Source organism: Dendrobates tinctorius, unplaced genomic scaffold (genome assembly GCF_039654945.1).
Source record: "Dendrobates tinctorius isolate UK_male_01 unplaced genomic scaffold, ASM3965494v1 ptg000086l, whole genome shotgun sequence".
NCBI classification, from domain to species: domain Eukaryota; kingdom Metazoa; phylum Chordata; class Amphibia; order Anura; family Dendrobatidae; genus Dendrobates; species Dendrobates tinctorius.
In genome coordinates this window covers 59217476-59234388 of record NW_027361754.1, presented here as the reverse complement: position 1 = coordinate 59234388, position 16913 = coordinate 59217476, and the positions used below count along the sequence as shown (strand labels likewise).

The window sequence follows — 16913 nt, the reverse complement described above, 5'->3', positions numbered from 1 at the left end:
TCGATCTCTAATGTCTGGTTGACTGCCTCAATGAGACTGTCCACCGAATCCTGGAACCCCAGACTTTCTAGATTCCAGGCCTCTTCCTCCTCTCCTTCATCCTGATCGCTCCCAGAGCTCAGTGACGGGGAACGGGATGCCCTAATACCCGTCGCCGAAGCCCCGGAGGGTCCGGCCGACGGGGAACGAACCCTCTTGATATGAGCTTGCCTGGTACTGGAGCGACCTCTAATGGTTGGAGGGTCCTGAGACGAGGACGAGCTCTCTTCCGCTGGCAGACCCCCCTCCCTGTTCCTGCCCGGGCCCTGAAGGGATTCAATTGCCCTTGTAAGGGACAGCATAGACTGCGATAAGGACACCGCCCATTCCGGGGGGTCCTGACCCCTGGGTTCAGAAACAGTGGGGGGCTCCTGGGCGCGCTCCGACTCACAGGCTTCACAATATTTACCCGCCTGTGCCTTTGGCAGCCTGACCCCACAGGACACGCAAACCGCGTAAAGGAAAGAGTGAGCTTTCCCTTTGGCAGACATACTTGCACAGGCTGAAGGCAGAGTAGAAGGAGGAGGAGGGTAACCTCTTCCCTGACAAGCAGCGTGGTTCTCCAAACGGAGTTACACTCACCCACCGGCTCCTGTCTGCAGTACCCCTGCGTGGATGCGAGGTGTTAGGGCGGAAGTCTCTCCGGAACCTATATCGCGCGTCTCCGCATTCGCCGCCGCCACCGCCGCGTCAGCGGGCGGGATTTCCGGCTACCACCGGAAGTCAGCGGGCGGGACTTCCGGCTACCACCGGAAGTCGGCGCGCGGCTTCGCGCGATTGCAGCGGGGCCGCGGCCGCCGGCGGGCTTCCGGCCGCGCTCCGATACACGTGGCGTGCGGAGCCCGGGTGCCTAGCTACCGCTACTCACCAGCGCCAACTTGCGGTGCGCTCCAGGAGCGGATCCCCCATATATTAAAAGGTGAGCAGGACCATCCGCCGTGCGGCGGGGGGGGGGGGGCTCTGTCGGTTTTACTCGCGGCCTCTTCCCCCTGTACCGGATCCCCCGCTCCTGGGCGCGCTCTCACCTGCGCCTCCGATTCAGCCCCCTGGACTCACAACCAAGGGGTGGACGGGGCCTCCATACACTGCTGTTGTAGGAGAGGAACAACGTGGAGGCTGACCACTGGTTCTGCTCACACGCGCCTGATGAAGTTGTGGGGAAACCGAGTCCTCTAATCAGGACGCGTTGCCCCTCTTTCGTTAAAAAATAGATGTCTGGAAAAAAGTCCCAGATGTGTCCCTCGGTGCGGGAGAGGACACGTGGAGGGTTACTCACACGTGGTCGCCCGTTGGTGATTTGGGGAGATCGGATCCTCTCTATAGGATCCGTCGCCCCTATCTTATCTTCATAGAAAAAAAGGGAAGGGAAAAAAAAAAAAATCTAGTCTGGAACTCCAGACTGCGTGTGCCTCCATCAGACACTAAGCAAAAACTGAGTTACGCCCGGCCTAGGGGCGAGGGTGTATGCGGCGGAGGAGGAGCTAACTCTTTTTTTGTACACTTAGTGTCGGCCTCCAGACGGCAGAAGCACACACCCACAGTCTCTGTGTCCCCCAATGAGACGAAGGAGAAATATGGTCGAGTCCCCGCACCTACATATGGTAGTCTAGCATGTATTTGCAGGGGAAAAAAAAAAAAAGTTGCCCTCTTCTCATCTGGGTGCAGCCGATTACAGTGTATGCAAGTGCGACCCTACAGATTATCATTATTTTTTTAACGTATGCACTGTTTTAGCACAGGAGGTGCTGCAGCATCCCCAGTACAGCGGGTGACTTGGGGTGCCACTATGCAATGATTTACTGCTGGGTCTGCAGCACAGCAGCCTCTGTGTTCTCAGGAACGATGGGGGTTCCAGAGATCGGACCCGCATCTATTAAGTGATGACTATATAAGGTGGAAATACCCCCATAAAAGCAATGTTACGCCTCTCTCTAAACTTCTCTAAAATCCAAGTTTGGAGGCCGACATGGGATTTCAGGTCCTCGGACTAATTATGAGGAGGCAGCATGAGAGCCGAGCCTGAAGACGTCTTTTTACCAATAATGATTTAAAAAGAGAAATCTAAATCTGCATGTGGAGTCACTTAATTAAGTGAGAGGCGGTCATCTGTCTGCTCAAACTGGCCGAGTACTTACCAGACGGGATTAATTAGACCTTACAACTGGAGCACATGGATCGCTGACAGGGCAATACTGCCCCTGAAATCTGTACACTGAGCCACGGCTCACCTACTGACGGGGGACTCCGGAGATAAGATACCAGTCACACCATGCGGCACACACACAAAAAAATAAGATTCTGATTCCCCAAAAATCCACTTTCTTTATCAGGTTTTTGATTGTGCCTAATGATGAGAGCAACAGACATGGATGGCCACCGTGAGACCTCATTCTGCTGATACTTGGGGATCCCAGAGATAGCGGCACACTGCACCAATAGTTCTTACCCATGCCTGCTCCCGTGCTAAGTGATGCTTATCTTTGTGACCACATGGCTGAGCGCGGCACCGAGTGGGCTCCATGTGGCCCACTGGTGGAAGGAGTAAAATACTCAGCAATGTTCATTGGAGAGACACAATCATGCATGATGTATTTTTCTAGAGTACAATGGCCGAGACACCTGGAAGTGGGATCAGCACCCATAAGACATTTATGTCTTCGATGAGAATAGCTGTTTAAAGGGACTCTGTCTGCACAAAATGACTGTTCGAACAAAGGCCAGGTGCTTTGGGCACCTTTGGTGTAGCCAAATATTTAAATGTTCCCCTCAGTGTCCACCTCCAAGTCCCTTTTCTTTGATTGACAGTTCTGGCTTCATAGAGCCAGAGTAGTACGGAGATAGATGGAAAACAAGCAGGTGGAAGGTGCATGTTAATGTTTGGCCACACCAAGGGTGCACCGAGCATCTGTTGTTGGTTTGGTCAGTCATTCTCTCCCTTTAAGTCTTACAGGAGGCCTTGGCTCAATGCGACAGTAGCGCCGTCCGAGCAGAAAAGGTGGTACGTCCCTATACTATCCACGCTATATAAGATGCAGTTATATGACCTGCAGATTAGGGGTTAGTGGCCCATGTTAGCATAGACGGAGGAGTGATTACATACTGTGGCCCTCTTCCTCAAGAAAGCGTCAGCTTCATCCACAAACAACAAGAGTCTGAAAGACAAGAGAAGGATTATAGGGAAAATCGCATTCATTTATGATTATTGTCCAACTACATCAACACCAAAATCTATTTAAGCACATTTCCTTCTGTCCGTGGGACTGTTATATCTTACATGTCTGCCCATATATACAGTACACAGCATCTGAAAAATCACATTAATGCAGAGAACAGTACATTTCTATTCACAATTATTCATTTTTTAATCAAAAACACTATAAAGACAAAAGTGTTGGGTCACACAAGTTAATCATGGCATTTGTAGTTTTAATTCAGAGACCCCATAATGTTACAGTTCAGGGTCACCGAGTGCTGAGGAGCAGAGGGCAGAAAAGTCACCATCGCTCTGCTGACTCCATAACTACAGAGTCCAGAACTCCTCTGGTATAACATCAGGACAAACACTGCGCCCCCGCTGGGAGCTTCGTGGCTGAGCAGATACATGCAGCCTTACATCACCAAGCACACCCCAGAGCGTTGGATGGAGTGGTGTAAAGCCACCACCACTGGACTCTGGAGAAAACATGTCCTGTGCAGTGACGGATCTCACTACTCTATCTGGCATCTGATGGAGCAATCTGGGTTTGGCGATTCCAGGAGAACGTTATCTACCTGACTACATTGTGCCCACTGTACAGTTTCGTGGAGGAGGGATAATATTATGGGCTACTTTTCAGGAGTCGGCCTTGGCCCCTTAGTTCTTGTCACGGGAAATCTTAAATGGGCTGTCAGGGACTTTAACATTGATGGCCCATCCTTAGGATACGTCATCAATGTTTAATCGGTATGGGTGCGCTTTCACTGGAGGCCCGAACTGCTGAATTACGGAGAAAAACAGCACAGCTTCCTCAGCAGAATAGTGGCCGCGTATACGCCGATAGGCCATCAATCTTAAAGTCCCAAACAGTCGCTTTAATAATTTGGCACAAAACATGTAAGACTATTGTAGTTTCCAACTTTGTGGATACAGTTTGGGGAAGGCCATTTTCTGTTCCCCAGGACTGCGCACAAGGTCCGTACACACATGGTTGAGGGAGTTTGGTGGAAGAACCTGACGGGCCACACAGATCCTGGGCCTCAGCCCCATCCAACACCTTTGGAATTAATTAAAATGTAGATTGCAATCCCAGCCTCTTCCCAACATCACGCTCTGACCTCCCAAATGCTCTTCTGGATTAAAGGTAGAAATTCCCACTGACACCTCCAAAAACTTGTAAAAAATCTTCCCAGAAGAGTGGGAGCTGTAACACCTGCAAAGGGGGAGTAATGCCATATTTATAGCTATAGGTTTCCAATCTCCTGCAGGTGTAATGTGGAGGGGTGCCAATATTTATTTCTGTATAGTGTTTGCATACAGTATTTTTCATCACTGACCCTCTCTTGCTGGTGTTCGCCCAGTCAAAAACTTTATGCATTGCAGTAACTCCATCCCGCCCCATAGGGGCAACATCACCACCGGTCATGATGGCGTAATCCATACCGGAATGCATGGCGAGTTTCTGCAAAAAAAAAAAAAAAAGACATCACCTCACACTGGTGAACCAAACAAGCACGGAACATCTGGTCACATGACAAGCTAACGCGGCCGGGGATGCGCCATAGATCCTGGACAGCTGAGTGACTCGGGAAGATGTTTTTGATCCTGAAAGCCATTTATTTCTCGTTGCAGCCTCCGTCGATGATCTTGTTAAACATTCTCTAAAGCCCACCAGGGAGCGATTGCATATATCTTTTTTTGGGAAGGAGGTGGATAGCTATTAATCCCATCAAGTAATCTGCTGTGTTCGCGCGTCACATCGATACAGCCCATTTCTCAATTAGGGAGACGACCAACGTTGGCTCTAAACTTGGCTCAGCATTGTCAGCCCACAAATCGATGGCGGCAGCTTCAGGATCGCACAGACACAACACACAGGAAAATGATCTGGTGCGGGGCAGACATCCAAAAACCACTTAGGCTTAACCCCTTGCTGCACATATACGTGTAATATTTCTCTGTTTCTGACTATTAAAAGTACAGCACCCCCTGCATTTGCTCTTCTCTGATGTTATAGGATATCACTGATTTTTAGGGCCATTGCTTTAAATGGGTACTGCCATCTCCAAGATTCTATCCTAATATGTAGAAGGTAAATAATATTAGTAAATACAGCCAATTAGAAATGTAGTACAGTTCTTCTGATAAGCTACGTCATTTCCCCCATGTGCAGGGCATTGCAGAAGCTTAGGTATCCAGGGTTACAATCATTCATATTGTGACAGTTAGTTGCTAATGATCGTAACCATGGACACTTAGATACTGCAATGCCCTGCACATAGGGTAAGCGACATAGCTTATCAGAAGAACTATACTACATTTCTAATTGGAGGTGTTTTCTATTATTATTATTATTATTATTATTATTATTACACCTACTACATATTGAAATGGGATCATGGAGATGAGAATACCCCTTTAACTGTTGAGGCATAGCTTTCTAGATTTGTCCATATGTTTCATTTTTGTACCTGCTGTATGCAAATTACCTGGCAAGAGTCATGGAGGAGGAGCTGGTCAGCACAAGAGTCACAATAGGCATGAAGGACATTCCTGAGCACAGGATACACATAATAAGCCCGTTTGCATGCGCAGTGCTGCTGGGTGTACATGTACCGGTTTTATTAGTGAACTAGACCTGTACTGAAAGACCCCAGCCTACCAGAAGAGGGCGGTATGAGAGGATGTATCCTGTGCTCGAGACGGCCTGCCCAGCGTGACTCTTCTGCTTTGTGGCTCCACCTCTATGACCTCTGCATGCAGCTTGTGCCGGGACTAAACATAATGAAGCTACTAATATTACAAGTAAGGACACCTTAAAAATGAAATCATCATTAGAGCATTACCTTTTTATTTATAAATCAGGTTTTTGTGTAAAATGTAATTTTGAAAAAAAATGTTGGCAAGGTTTTATTTTTTTTCCATAACACTAAAATATTAGTAAACTTGCAAATTTCACACTTACAATTTTACACTCATACTTTGTGTTCTTTTAGGAAGAGTTATCAGCAGGCTCACTATCATCAGAGGGAGGATTAGAATAACAGGTAACACCTCTAGACACAATAACACAGGATCCACCAATCACAATAGGGCAATAGGTCAGCTGTACCTCCTGTCACAGTGAACATTCCACAGGCTCATTAGACACGACGATTAAAAAATAAAAAGATAGGGTCATCTGACCATTGTAGTTAATGTACAGGTGTTGTTTCCTGAAACAGGAAGGTACAGTCTAAAAAAGAGCACAACAGGGGCTGGCATAGGGACAGGGTGCAAGTTTCCTTTACCAGATTACGCGACTCCACAAAGATGAGGGGCTCATAGCAGAGTCAATTGATAAAGGTTTTCTTTTTCAGAACTCATACAACTTTCTTGACCCTTATCCTTAAGGCTAGGGCCAGTGATTGGCGTCAATGGATGTCAGAGAGCCATCTGTCTGACTGCTCATTTCAATAGCAAAGCCAGCCACCTTCTCGGTCTATATATCGGGTGCCCACGATACAATAGCAAAGAAAAACGGGGTTTTGTTCTGCGCTGCCAAGAATACCAATAGGATTTCCAGAAAAGGAATCAGGATAAAGGAATAGAAGATAATAATAGAAGAATAAAGGATAAACCACATTCTTTTATCCTGGTTCCCACTTCCTTTTCTGGAATTCCCATTGGTATCCTTGGCAGCGAAGAACAAAACCCTTTTTTTCCCTTGCTACTGTATTGTGGACAGTCGTATGGGTCACATCAAGCGAGCACATTTTATGTTGTGGCTGCACAACTCAATCAGGTGAGTGTAAGTCTATCTAATAAAGAAGAAAAAGAGCAGATCCACCTATTTTCACAGTAAGACAAGAAGCAGTTTATTAGTTATAGTCACAAACATTGTGAAAAAAAAAAACTCATAAAAACAATGGACATAGGTTTTCATACCAGACCACCTTGTCATAACCCTGTTCAGTCAGCCAAACCCAGAGTTTCACACACAATTATGGCTTCTTCTGGGGCACCTCAGAAGAAGATAGCATTGTGGGCGAAACCCGAAGACCACTGTTTTTATCAAAGCGCTTTTAAACTGTTTGTGAGTATAACTAATAAAATACTATTTGTTTTACAAGGAAAACCAGATGAGCTGCAATATGATTCTTCCTATTAGACAGAAGTCAGTCTCTGTGTTGATGCGATAGATGAAGATGTGACCATTGTAGCACAGTCAATTTGTATTCTTTGGTTTATTTGAGGGACTGGAGTCCTGGTCTTGTCTATTTGCAACAGCTCCACTGGACTTTATGGAAAAGGACCTCCTAGTACCAGAGTTTGCTGAAGATCAGGCGAAAAGCATATCAGTAAGATGCATAACTTACTAATTCTGGAAATTTTTATACACGGACAACCCTTTTAAAAATGATCTTTTCTAGCCAGTTGGGTAACTATCTTCAATAATCCAACTATGTTGCAGTGCATTAGGAAACTGGCTGCTTTACCTTGGCAAACAGCGTCTTCCCCGTCCCTGGAGGACCGTACATTAAAATATTCCTGTATAGACCTTTATTCTGCTTCGTGTTCCTTGTGGCAATTGCAATATCTCTTACACGTTCTTCCAGTTTGGGCTGAAACATAAGAGAAATCAATCATTCCACGCCTAAGGATGCGTCCATAGACGGGTGAGCATTAAATGACAGAAGGTGACGCGCCTATCTTTATGGCTCGATCAAGAACAGTCGCAGACCACTTCAAAAAATAAACGCCAGCTTGTTTTATGGCAGGGCTTACTGAGATGGGCTTCTTCGAGGGACAGAAGGACTCGTTCATCCAATTAATCTGTTTAGTTCATAACCCAAGGACGACCTCAGCGCAAGGGTATGGGATCAGGGGGAATGTGAAGCACATGGCAGAAGAGAATAAGTGGTAAATGCTAGCCGAATTGTTGCCCAGGTAGAGGTTTTCATTACTTTGGGATTTAAAGTGCAGGTTCACATTTATCATTTACCCACTGAATAGGTGAGAAATATTAAACTGGTGGGTGGGCATGACTGATTGGGAGCTCCTGAACCACTTGGAAAGTAGTTTGGAAGGAGCGGCGATGGAGCATGCACCTTGTACAGAGTGAGTCAGCAGAGACTGCTTTGAGCTCTGGGAGAAAACGCTAAAGATTTCTTAAAAAGGGGGTTGTACACTATCTGGACATCCCGTTTTAAACTAATGAATCCCACTTTGTAAAATAAAAACAGATACTCGCCGTTCGCACCAATGTCGCTCCAGCTTTGTCGGCACCGGAGTTCGTCATGTTTATGCCACGCGAGTCCAGCGGCTATCATTGGCCACTATTGTTATGCCACGCACTCATGTCCGAGCTTCATCTCAAGAAAGTGAGAGCGCAGCAGTCCAATAGCGATCAGACATAATGTCAGGCGAGCCCCGATGTCGCTGGAACAACCGGTGAGTATCTGTTATTATTTTAGAATGGGGACTACTTAATTTAAAAAGGAGTTGCCCGGGTAGTGGCCATCCCCTTTAAATGGCAATGGACTCCACAAGCTGTACATCAGAGAAGATGATGATCGGGCGTAAATTATGTAGATCTTTAACCTATGCTTTAAAAGGGACTATTTAAGACCCCACCAATAACTAAATGTGCCCCCCGTGGCCAATAGCCTCACATACTTATACTTACACTAAGGACGACTCCTTCTAAGGCATCCTGAATTTTACTGAAAAGGCGCTTTGTGACCTATTAAGAAAAAAAAAAAGAAAAAAAAACATGGATTTTTGTGAGTACTCACCGTAAAATCCTTTTCTCCGAGACGCTCATTGGGGGACACAGAGACAGTGGGGTGTGTGCTTCTGCCGTCTGGAGGCTGACACTAAGTATACAAAAAAAGAGTTAGCTCCTCCTCCGCCGCATACACCCTCGCCCCCAGACCGGGCGTAACTCAGTTTAGTGCATAAGCAGTAGGAGAACGCGCCTTAAACTCAGGCAAGAAATTATACGTCTGGAAAAGGGACCACCCTGATCCTTACATAAGGATTTGTATAACTTAAAATAAGCAAAAGCCAACTGGCTAGTAGGGTGGGTGCTGTGTCCCCCAATGAGCGTCTCGGAGAAAAGGATTTTACGGTGAGTACTCACAAAAATCCATGTTTCTCCTTCGTCTCATTGGGGGACACAGAGACTGTGGGACGTTCTAAAGCAGTCCCTGGGCGGGATCTTAGCTCACCCAATCCATGCTACTTTGCGCCCCTGATTAGAGGTGCACAACTGCTGCCTGAAGAATCTTTCTTCCCAGGCTTGCATCCGAGGATGCCTGGGTATGTACGTTATAATGTTTGACAAACGTATGCAAACTGGACCAGGTAGCTGCTTTGCACACCTGTTCCGCTGAAGCTTGGTGTCGCAGTGCCCATGAGGCACCCACTGCTCGAGCCGAGTGTGCCTTGATCCCTGCCGGAACCGGCGTGCCACTGATTTCATAAGATTCTTGAATCGTCAGGCGAACCCATCTGGCCAAAGTCGCTTTGGACGCAGCAAGCCCCTTCCGTCTCCCTTCTGGGATCACGAATAGAGAGTCTGTCCGGCGGAAAGATGCTGTCCTTGTCACATACCTCCTAAGAGCTCTTACCAGATCCAGTGTGTGCAAAGCCTTTTCTACCCTGTGCACCGGTGCCGGGCAAAACGAAGGTAAGACAATGTCTTCGTTGATATGGAATGCAGAGACAACCTTCGGCAAGAAGGGGGGAGCTGGCCTTAAAACTACCTTATCCTTATAAAAAGTCAAGAACGGCGGTTTACAAGATAAAGCCGCCAATTCCGAAACCCGCCTAATAGACGTAATAGCTACCAGAAAAACGACTTTTCTGGACAGGTAAGGTAAGGAGACTTCTTGTAAGGGTTCGAAGGGGGGCTCCTGAAGGGCTCTGAGCACCAAGTTCAGGTCCCATGATTCCGTCGGCGCCTTATAGGGGGGTACTAAATGTGCGACCACCTGCATAAACATCTTAACCTGCCAGACCGAAGCGACCTTTCGTTGAAAAAGGACCGACAGGGCCGAGATTTGCGTCCTGAGCGAACTCGGAGCCAGCCCTGCGTCCAGCCCTGCCTGCAAAAAAGCCAGTACGTTGGGGGTTGAAAAAACCAGAGGAGCCACTCCGCGATCCCTACACCAACGGAAAAAAACTTCCCAAGTCCGATGATATACCTTCGCCGAGGAAGGTTTTCGGGCACTCACCATCGTGGCCACAACATCGCGCCTGAATCCTGCCTGTGTTAACAGCCAAGATTCAATGGCCACGCCGTCAAACACAGGGCCCCTAAGTTCGGATGGTAGATCGGCCCCTGGGACAGCAAGTCCGGTCGATCTGGTAGACGCCAGGGTACGTCCAGATCTGCATACCAGGCCCTCCGAGGCCAGTCTGGCGCTAGCAGAATTGCTGGAACCTTCTCTCTCCTTAACTTTCTGATGACCCTTGGAAGTAGAGGTAGCGGGAGGGAACAAGTATGGGAGACGAAACTAGCTCCATGGAAGCACCAGAGTGTCTGCTGCGATCGCCTGCGGGTCGAGGGATCGAGCGACGAACCTTTGCACTTTGGCGTTCACTCTGGATGCCATAAGGTCCACGTCTGGTGTCCCTCACCGTTGGCAGATCTGTTGAAAAACCTCGGGGTGCAGGGACCATTCCCCTGCCGCGACCCCCTGTCGGCTGAGAAAATCTGCCGCCCAGTTTTCGACTCCCGGAATGTGCACCGCTGAAATTACCACGTGGTTCTTTTCGGCCCAACGCAGTACCAGTCCAACCTCGCGCATGGCTGTTTGGCTGCGCGTGCCCCCCTGATGGTTGACATATGCTACTGCTGTAGCATTGTCCGACTGAATGCGCACCGGCCGGTGTCTCAGGAAACACTGAAAATGTTGCAGGGCCAATCGTATTGCCCGTATCTCCAGAATGTTGATCGGGAGAATTATCTCCTGAATGGACCACCGCCCCTGGGCTGTGTGACTCTGGAAAACTGCTCCCCAACCTTGCAGGCTTGCATCGGTCGTCACCACCAACCACTGTTCCGGGGGAAAGGGTTTCCCCTGGACAAGAGACGAGTCGCGAGTCCACCATCGGAGTGATTGTCGGACCAGCGGAGACAAATTGCACCGATGACTGAGGGATAGCAGCCTTCTGTCCCATGCTGACAAGAGCGCATGCTGATGCGGACGGAGATGGAACTGGGCAAACGGGATTGCCTCCATCGCCGCCACCATTCTGCCCAACACACTCATGCCGTACCGGATGGATCTGGAGCCTGGCTGTAGAAGGTTCCGTACCCCCTGTTTGATCTTTCGCGCTTTGTCCTGAGGGAGGATCACCAGCCCCCGGGAGGTGTTGAAAACCATGCCTAGGAATACAATTCTCTGGGCTGGAACCAAGGACGATTTGTTCCGATTGATCAACCAGCCTAGACGCGCCAGGGTATCCAGCGTGATACTGACATTCTCCTGGCACGCCTGAAAGGACGGCCCCTTTACCAAAAGGTCGTCCAGGTAAGGTAGTACCGTTATGCCCCGAGCATGCAGGATGGCCATAACCACCGCCATTATCTTCGTAAAGACTCTTGGAGCAGTGGCCAGACCGAAGGGCAGAGCAACAAATTGAAAATGTCGCCCTCCGATCGCAAAACGCAGGAACCTCTGGTGTGGAGGAAAAATCGGAATGTGCAGATATGCATCCTGCACATCGATCGAGGCCAGGAACTCCCCTGGATCCATGGCTGAAATGACCGAACGGAGGGATTCCATCCGGAACCGCCTGACTCTGATGAATTTGTTTAGGATTTTTAGATCTAATACTGGCCTTACTGTCCCGTCCTTTTTGGGGACCGAAAACAGGTTGGAGTAAAAACCTTGTGTCTCTTCGCTTTTCGGTACTGGGACAATGACCCCGTTGCGCTGTAGCGTCATTATGGCCTGTAACAAACTCTCCGCCTGCGACTCTGTTCCGGAAAGTCGGGAACGGAAGAATCGCCGTGGCGGGAGTCCGAGAAACTCTATCTTGTACCCGGACGATATCAATTCTGCCACCCAAGCGTCGCGTGCCACTGCGACCCAAACGTGGCTGAACCTTAGTAGGCGTCCACCCACTCTGTCGTCCGAAGGTACGAAGCGCCTCGAGTCATTTTGCTGGAGGCTTTTGGGATCTGGCCCCCCTTGTTCTGGGCAAACGGCCTCGGCCTCTACCCAGCGGATTGGCTCTGTAAGAGATTTGCCTTTCCCTAATCTGACCATCATTTGCGGAGGTGGATGCTCTGGCCGAAGACCCCCTCCAGGGGTTACGAAAAGGCCGAAAACGCCTCTGTGTCTGCCTGAATGCTGGCCAAGTCCTCTGCTGCGGGAGGAAACTACTCCTCCCCCCTGTGGCTTCTGAGATAAGCTTATCAAGCTTCTCACCGAACAACCGATTGCCCTGAAAAGGCAATGAGGTCAAGGACTTTTTGGAGATAGAATCCGCTTTCCACAATCTCAGCCATAATGCTCGCCTAATGGCGATCGCATTTGCTGCTGCCACCGCAGAACACTCGGCCGCGTCCAGAGAGGCGCTGACGAGAAAATCACTTGCCCCTAAGATCTGATTTGTCACCTCCAAGACCTCCGCAGGCAGGTCTCTGTTTTGGAGGGCATTCTGCAGAGCGTCCGCCCACGAAACCATGGCCTTAGCCACCCAAGTAGCCGCAAAGGAGGGGGCAAGGGCCGACCCCGCTGCCTCATACACCGAGCGGGCAAGCCCCTCTATAAGGCGATCAGTTGGGTCCTTGATAGAAGAACCGCTGGGTATCGACAATAGCGATCTTGACGCTAAACGTGATACCGGTGGGTCCACTACTGGCGACTCCACCCATCCCTTATGGAGTTCAGGAGGAAACGGATACTTAGCTTGCAGCGCTTTTTGCATTGCAAAACGCTTATCCGGGTGTTCCCTATGTTTCTGAACTAGCTCCTCGAACTCCGGATGCGTGGCAAACCTTCTATGCGGTCGCCTGGTCTTTTTGAAGGAGACCTTGTGACCTGAGGCCGTGGACACATCGTCCTCGACCTCTAAAGTCTGGTTGACTGCCTCAATGAGGCTGTCCACCGAGTCTTGGTATCCCAGGCTTTCTGGATTCCAGGCCTCCTCCTCCTCCTCGCCCTCATCCTGCTCGCTTCCTGAGCTCGGCGACGGGGAACGAGATACCCTAATACCCGCCACCGAAGCCCCAGAGGGTCCGGCCGACGGGGAACAAGCTCTCTTGCTATGAGCTTGTCTGGTGCTGGAGCGGCCTCTAACGGTCGGAGGGTCCTGAGACGTGGACGAGCTGTCTTCCGCTGGCAGACCACCATCCTTGTCCCTACCTGGGCCTTGGAGAGACTCAATTGCCTTTGTAAGGGATATCATAGAGTTTGATAAAGATACCGCCCATTCTGGAGGGTCCTGACCTCTGGGCTCTGCAACAATGGGGGGCTTCTGGGCTCGCTCCGACTCGCAGGCTTCACAAAATTTACCCGGCTGTGCTTTAGGCAGCCTGACCCCACAGGAAACGCAAACAGCGTATAGGAAAGAGTGAGCTTTCCCTTTGCCAGACATATTGCAAGGTAGGGTAGGAGGAGGAGGATAACCCCTTCCTTGACTACTAGTGCGGCACTCGCAACGGGGATGCACTTACCCACCGGTAATGGCCCAACTTTGCGTCTCTTCCGTGCGGCGTTACACGCCGGGGCACTCGCACTCTGGGAGATAGGGGGCGGCTTCCGGCCCCACTTCGGCGAGGAAATGCAAGGAGGGGGGCGGGAGGTCCCCGGTAACTGTGCGCGCCCGCCGCTCTCCGCCCCCGGAAGTTAGTGGGCGGGGCTTCCGGCTATCCCCGGAAGTCGGCGGGCGGGCGCGCGGACTCCGGACCTCCCCATACAGCGGGGACCGTGGCCGCCCGCCGGGCTCTGGCCGCACTCCACGTGCGGCGTTGGAGGGAGGGGGCGGGAGCTCCCCGGTCACTGTGCGCGCCCGCCGCTCTCCGCCCCCGGAAGTAGTGGGCGGGGCTTCCGGCCATCCCCGGAAGTCGGCGGGCGCGCGCTCACGGATCTCCCCATACAGCGGGGGCCCGGGCTCCGGCCGCGCTCCGCGTGCGGCGTTACCCGCCGGGGGCAGCGCCGGGTGAGAGACGGACTACCTGGTCCCGGCCTGATCAACCAAAGGTGAGCCGGGCCGCCGAGGGGGCTCTACGGAGGTGCTTCTCAACCCCATCCCTGGGCAGGGAGGGGGAGGCTACTGTACCGCTCTCCGCTTCAATCCCTGGCTTACCTGCGCCTCCAACTCCACCCCTGGACTCACTACCTAGGGGTGGTAGGGGCATTTCCACGTTGCAGGAGAGAACAACGTGGAGGATCGCTCACACGTGCTCGCCCGTTGGGAACGATGGGGAAACCGCAATCCTCTTATCAGGATGCGTTGCCGCCTCTTTCAAAATAAAAAAGAAAAATAGTTGTCCGGGGAAAAGTCCCAGATGTGTCCCTCGGTGCGGGAGAGAAACACGTGGAGGGTTACTCACACGTGGTCGCCCGTTGATGATTTGGGGAGATCGGATCCTCTCTATAGGATCCGTCGCCCCTGTCTTATCTTCATAGAGGAAAAAAAAAAAAAAAAAAAAACCTAGTCTGGAGCTCCAGACTGCGTGTGCCTCCATCAGACACTAAGCAAAAAACTGAGTTACGCCCGGTCTGGGGGCGAGGGTGTATGCGGCGGAGGAGGAGCTAACTCTTTTTTTGTATACTTAGTGTCAGCCTCCAGACGGCAGAAGCACACACCCCACAGTCTCTGTGTCCCCCAATGAGACGAAGGAGAAAACTTATTTACTTAGTACAAAGTAGTTACCTATACACTTAATGTCTTCTTCAGGTTTCAGAACGTGTGGATGATTGAGGACCTTCCCATAGTTAAAACCACTACAGTGGCACCAAGTGTTATCTACAGTGGATATATGCCTTACATACATATAGCCCTTGTAAATATGGCGACTGCAATATGTATTCATGTATCAGCTCATATCTACATATCATCACATTGTGAAGTGTCTCCTATTTTAAAGGGAATTCGTCAGTAGGAACAACCCTCCTATGCCATCTATATGGGAACTCAGGTCATAGGAAGCTGAATAAAATGATACCTTGATATATGATGTTTTATCCCAGAGTAATTCGCCTTTTTCATAATATGTAAATGAGCTGTTAAGATCTATGGGCCGGACATCGATCTCTCTGAGACTCCACCTCCAGAGCTTATTGTAAATGAAAGAGGGCGTTACCAGTGTGAGACATGTAATGACTGACAGCCTGTTCTCTGGATCTACCTGTCTCGCACTGGTAACGGCTCCTTTGATTTAAAATAAGCTCTGAAGGAGGAGCCTTAGGGAAATCTATGTTCGGCTCATAGATCTTAACAGCTCATTTACATATTAAGAAAAACGTGGCTTTCTCTGGAATAAGATATCGGATCTCATATCCAAGCATCATTTTATTCAGCTTCCTATGACCTACATGCCCATATAGACGGCATAGGAGGCTTGATCCTACTGATTACCTTTAAAAGAGAACCCATGAAGACTATTTTTACTACTCAACCTACAAGTACGAGCATTTAGGTCCTGAAATAACAATAAAAAGGATACCTCTCTTGTAATAAATCGCTGCGCATGTACTCTGTGTATTGCCACACCTCCAATGCACTTCCAGGCATTAGCGTGTGGCTTCAAAGCTAGATTTCTCAGAATTGGCACATCGGGTAACTACAAGACAGGTATCATTTTTATTGTTTTACCAAGCCCTATCATATGGTTACCTTTAAAGGGGTAATATGTGCCTGACATCAGTGTAAATTTAGACCTGAGCTATTTACAAAATGATAACATAGCCAAATCTACATAGCAGCACACTTAAGTGATGCCCGAGTGAGAGGTGATATTTTAGGGTTCCCACTTTGGCTCACCGATGGGAGATCATAAGGAACGGCTATCTCTTAGGCTGTGTGCACACGTTGCGTTTTTCCACTGCGGAATCGCCGCGAAAACGCATCCCATGCAATCCTATGGGATTCCGCAATGCTGTGCTAATGCTGCGGATTTTTCCACTGCGGAATCGCATGGCGGAAAAATCCGCAGCATGCTCATTCTTTTTGCGGAATTGCGGCGATTCCACACACATAGGAATGCACTGATCCGCTTACTTCCCGCATGTGGCTATGTCCACCATGCGCAAAGTAAGCGGATCATGTGCGGATGGTACCCAAAGTCTGGAGGAGAGGAGACTGTCCTCCAGGCCCTGGGTACCATAATCCTGTAAAAAATAAAATAAAAATAAAAAATAGTGATACTCACCCTCCGAAGTCCTTCTCGCCTCTCACCACTCTCCCGACATCTTCCAGTCCCTGTAATGCTTTGTGCGAATGACTGCTGATGACGTCTCGCTCTCGCGAGCGTGACGTCGTCTCAGGTCCTTCGCGCAAAGCATTACTGGGAACCGGAAGATCCCGGGAGCGCCGCAGAGTAGATTGGGACCCGTCGGAAGGTGAGAAAAACAATATTTTTTATTTCTTTTTTATTATTTTAACATCCTATTTCCAAGCGATGCTAAGCGAAAAATGCTTGCAAAATGCTTGTTTTCCACGGGAAAAACGCATG

The 16913-nt window shown here is 49.6% G+C and overlaps 1 protein-coding gene across 1 annotated transcript in view; it reads right to left on the bottom strand.

The window, feature by feature from the left end:
* The window catches only part of LOC141097929 (ATPase family AAA domain-containing protein 3-A), a 112428-nt gene that overhangs the window by 25983 nt on the left and 69532 nt on the right, over positions 1-16913 (bottom strand). Inside the window, exons 9-12 of the mRNA XM_073585456.1 lie at positions 8904-8960; positions 7714-7839; positions 4573-4697; positions 3140-3191 (exon numbers count right to left, since the gene is read on the bottom strand). Of these exons, the coding sequence (XP_073441557.1) occupies positions 3140-3191; positions 4573-4697; positions 7714-7839; positions 8904-8960 (360 nt within the window). The remainder of the gene's footprint in view (positions 1-3139; positions 3192-4572; positions 4698-7713; positions 7840-8903; positions 8961-16913) is intronic.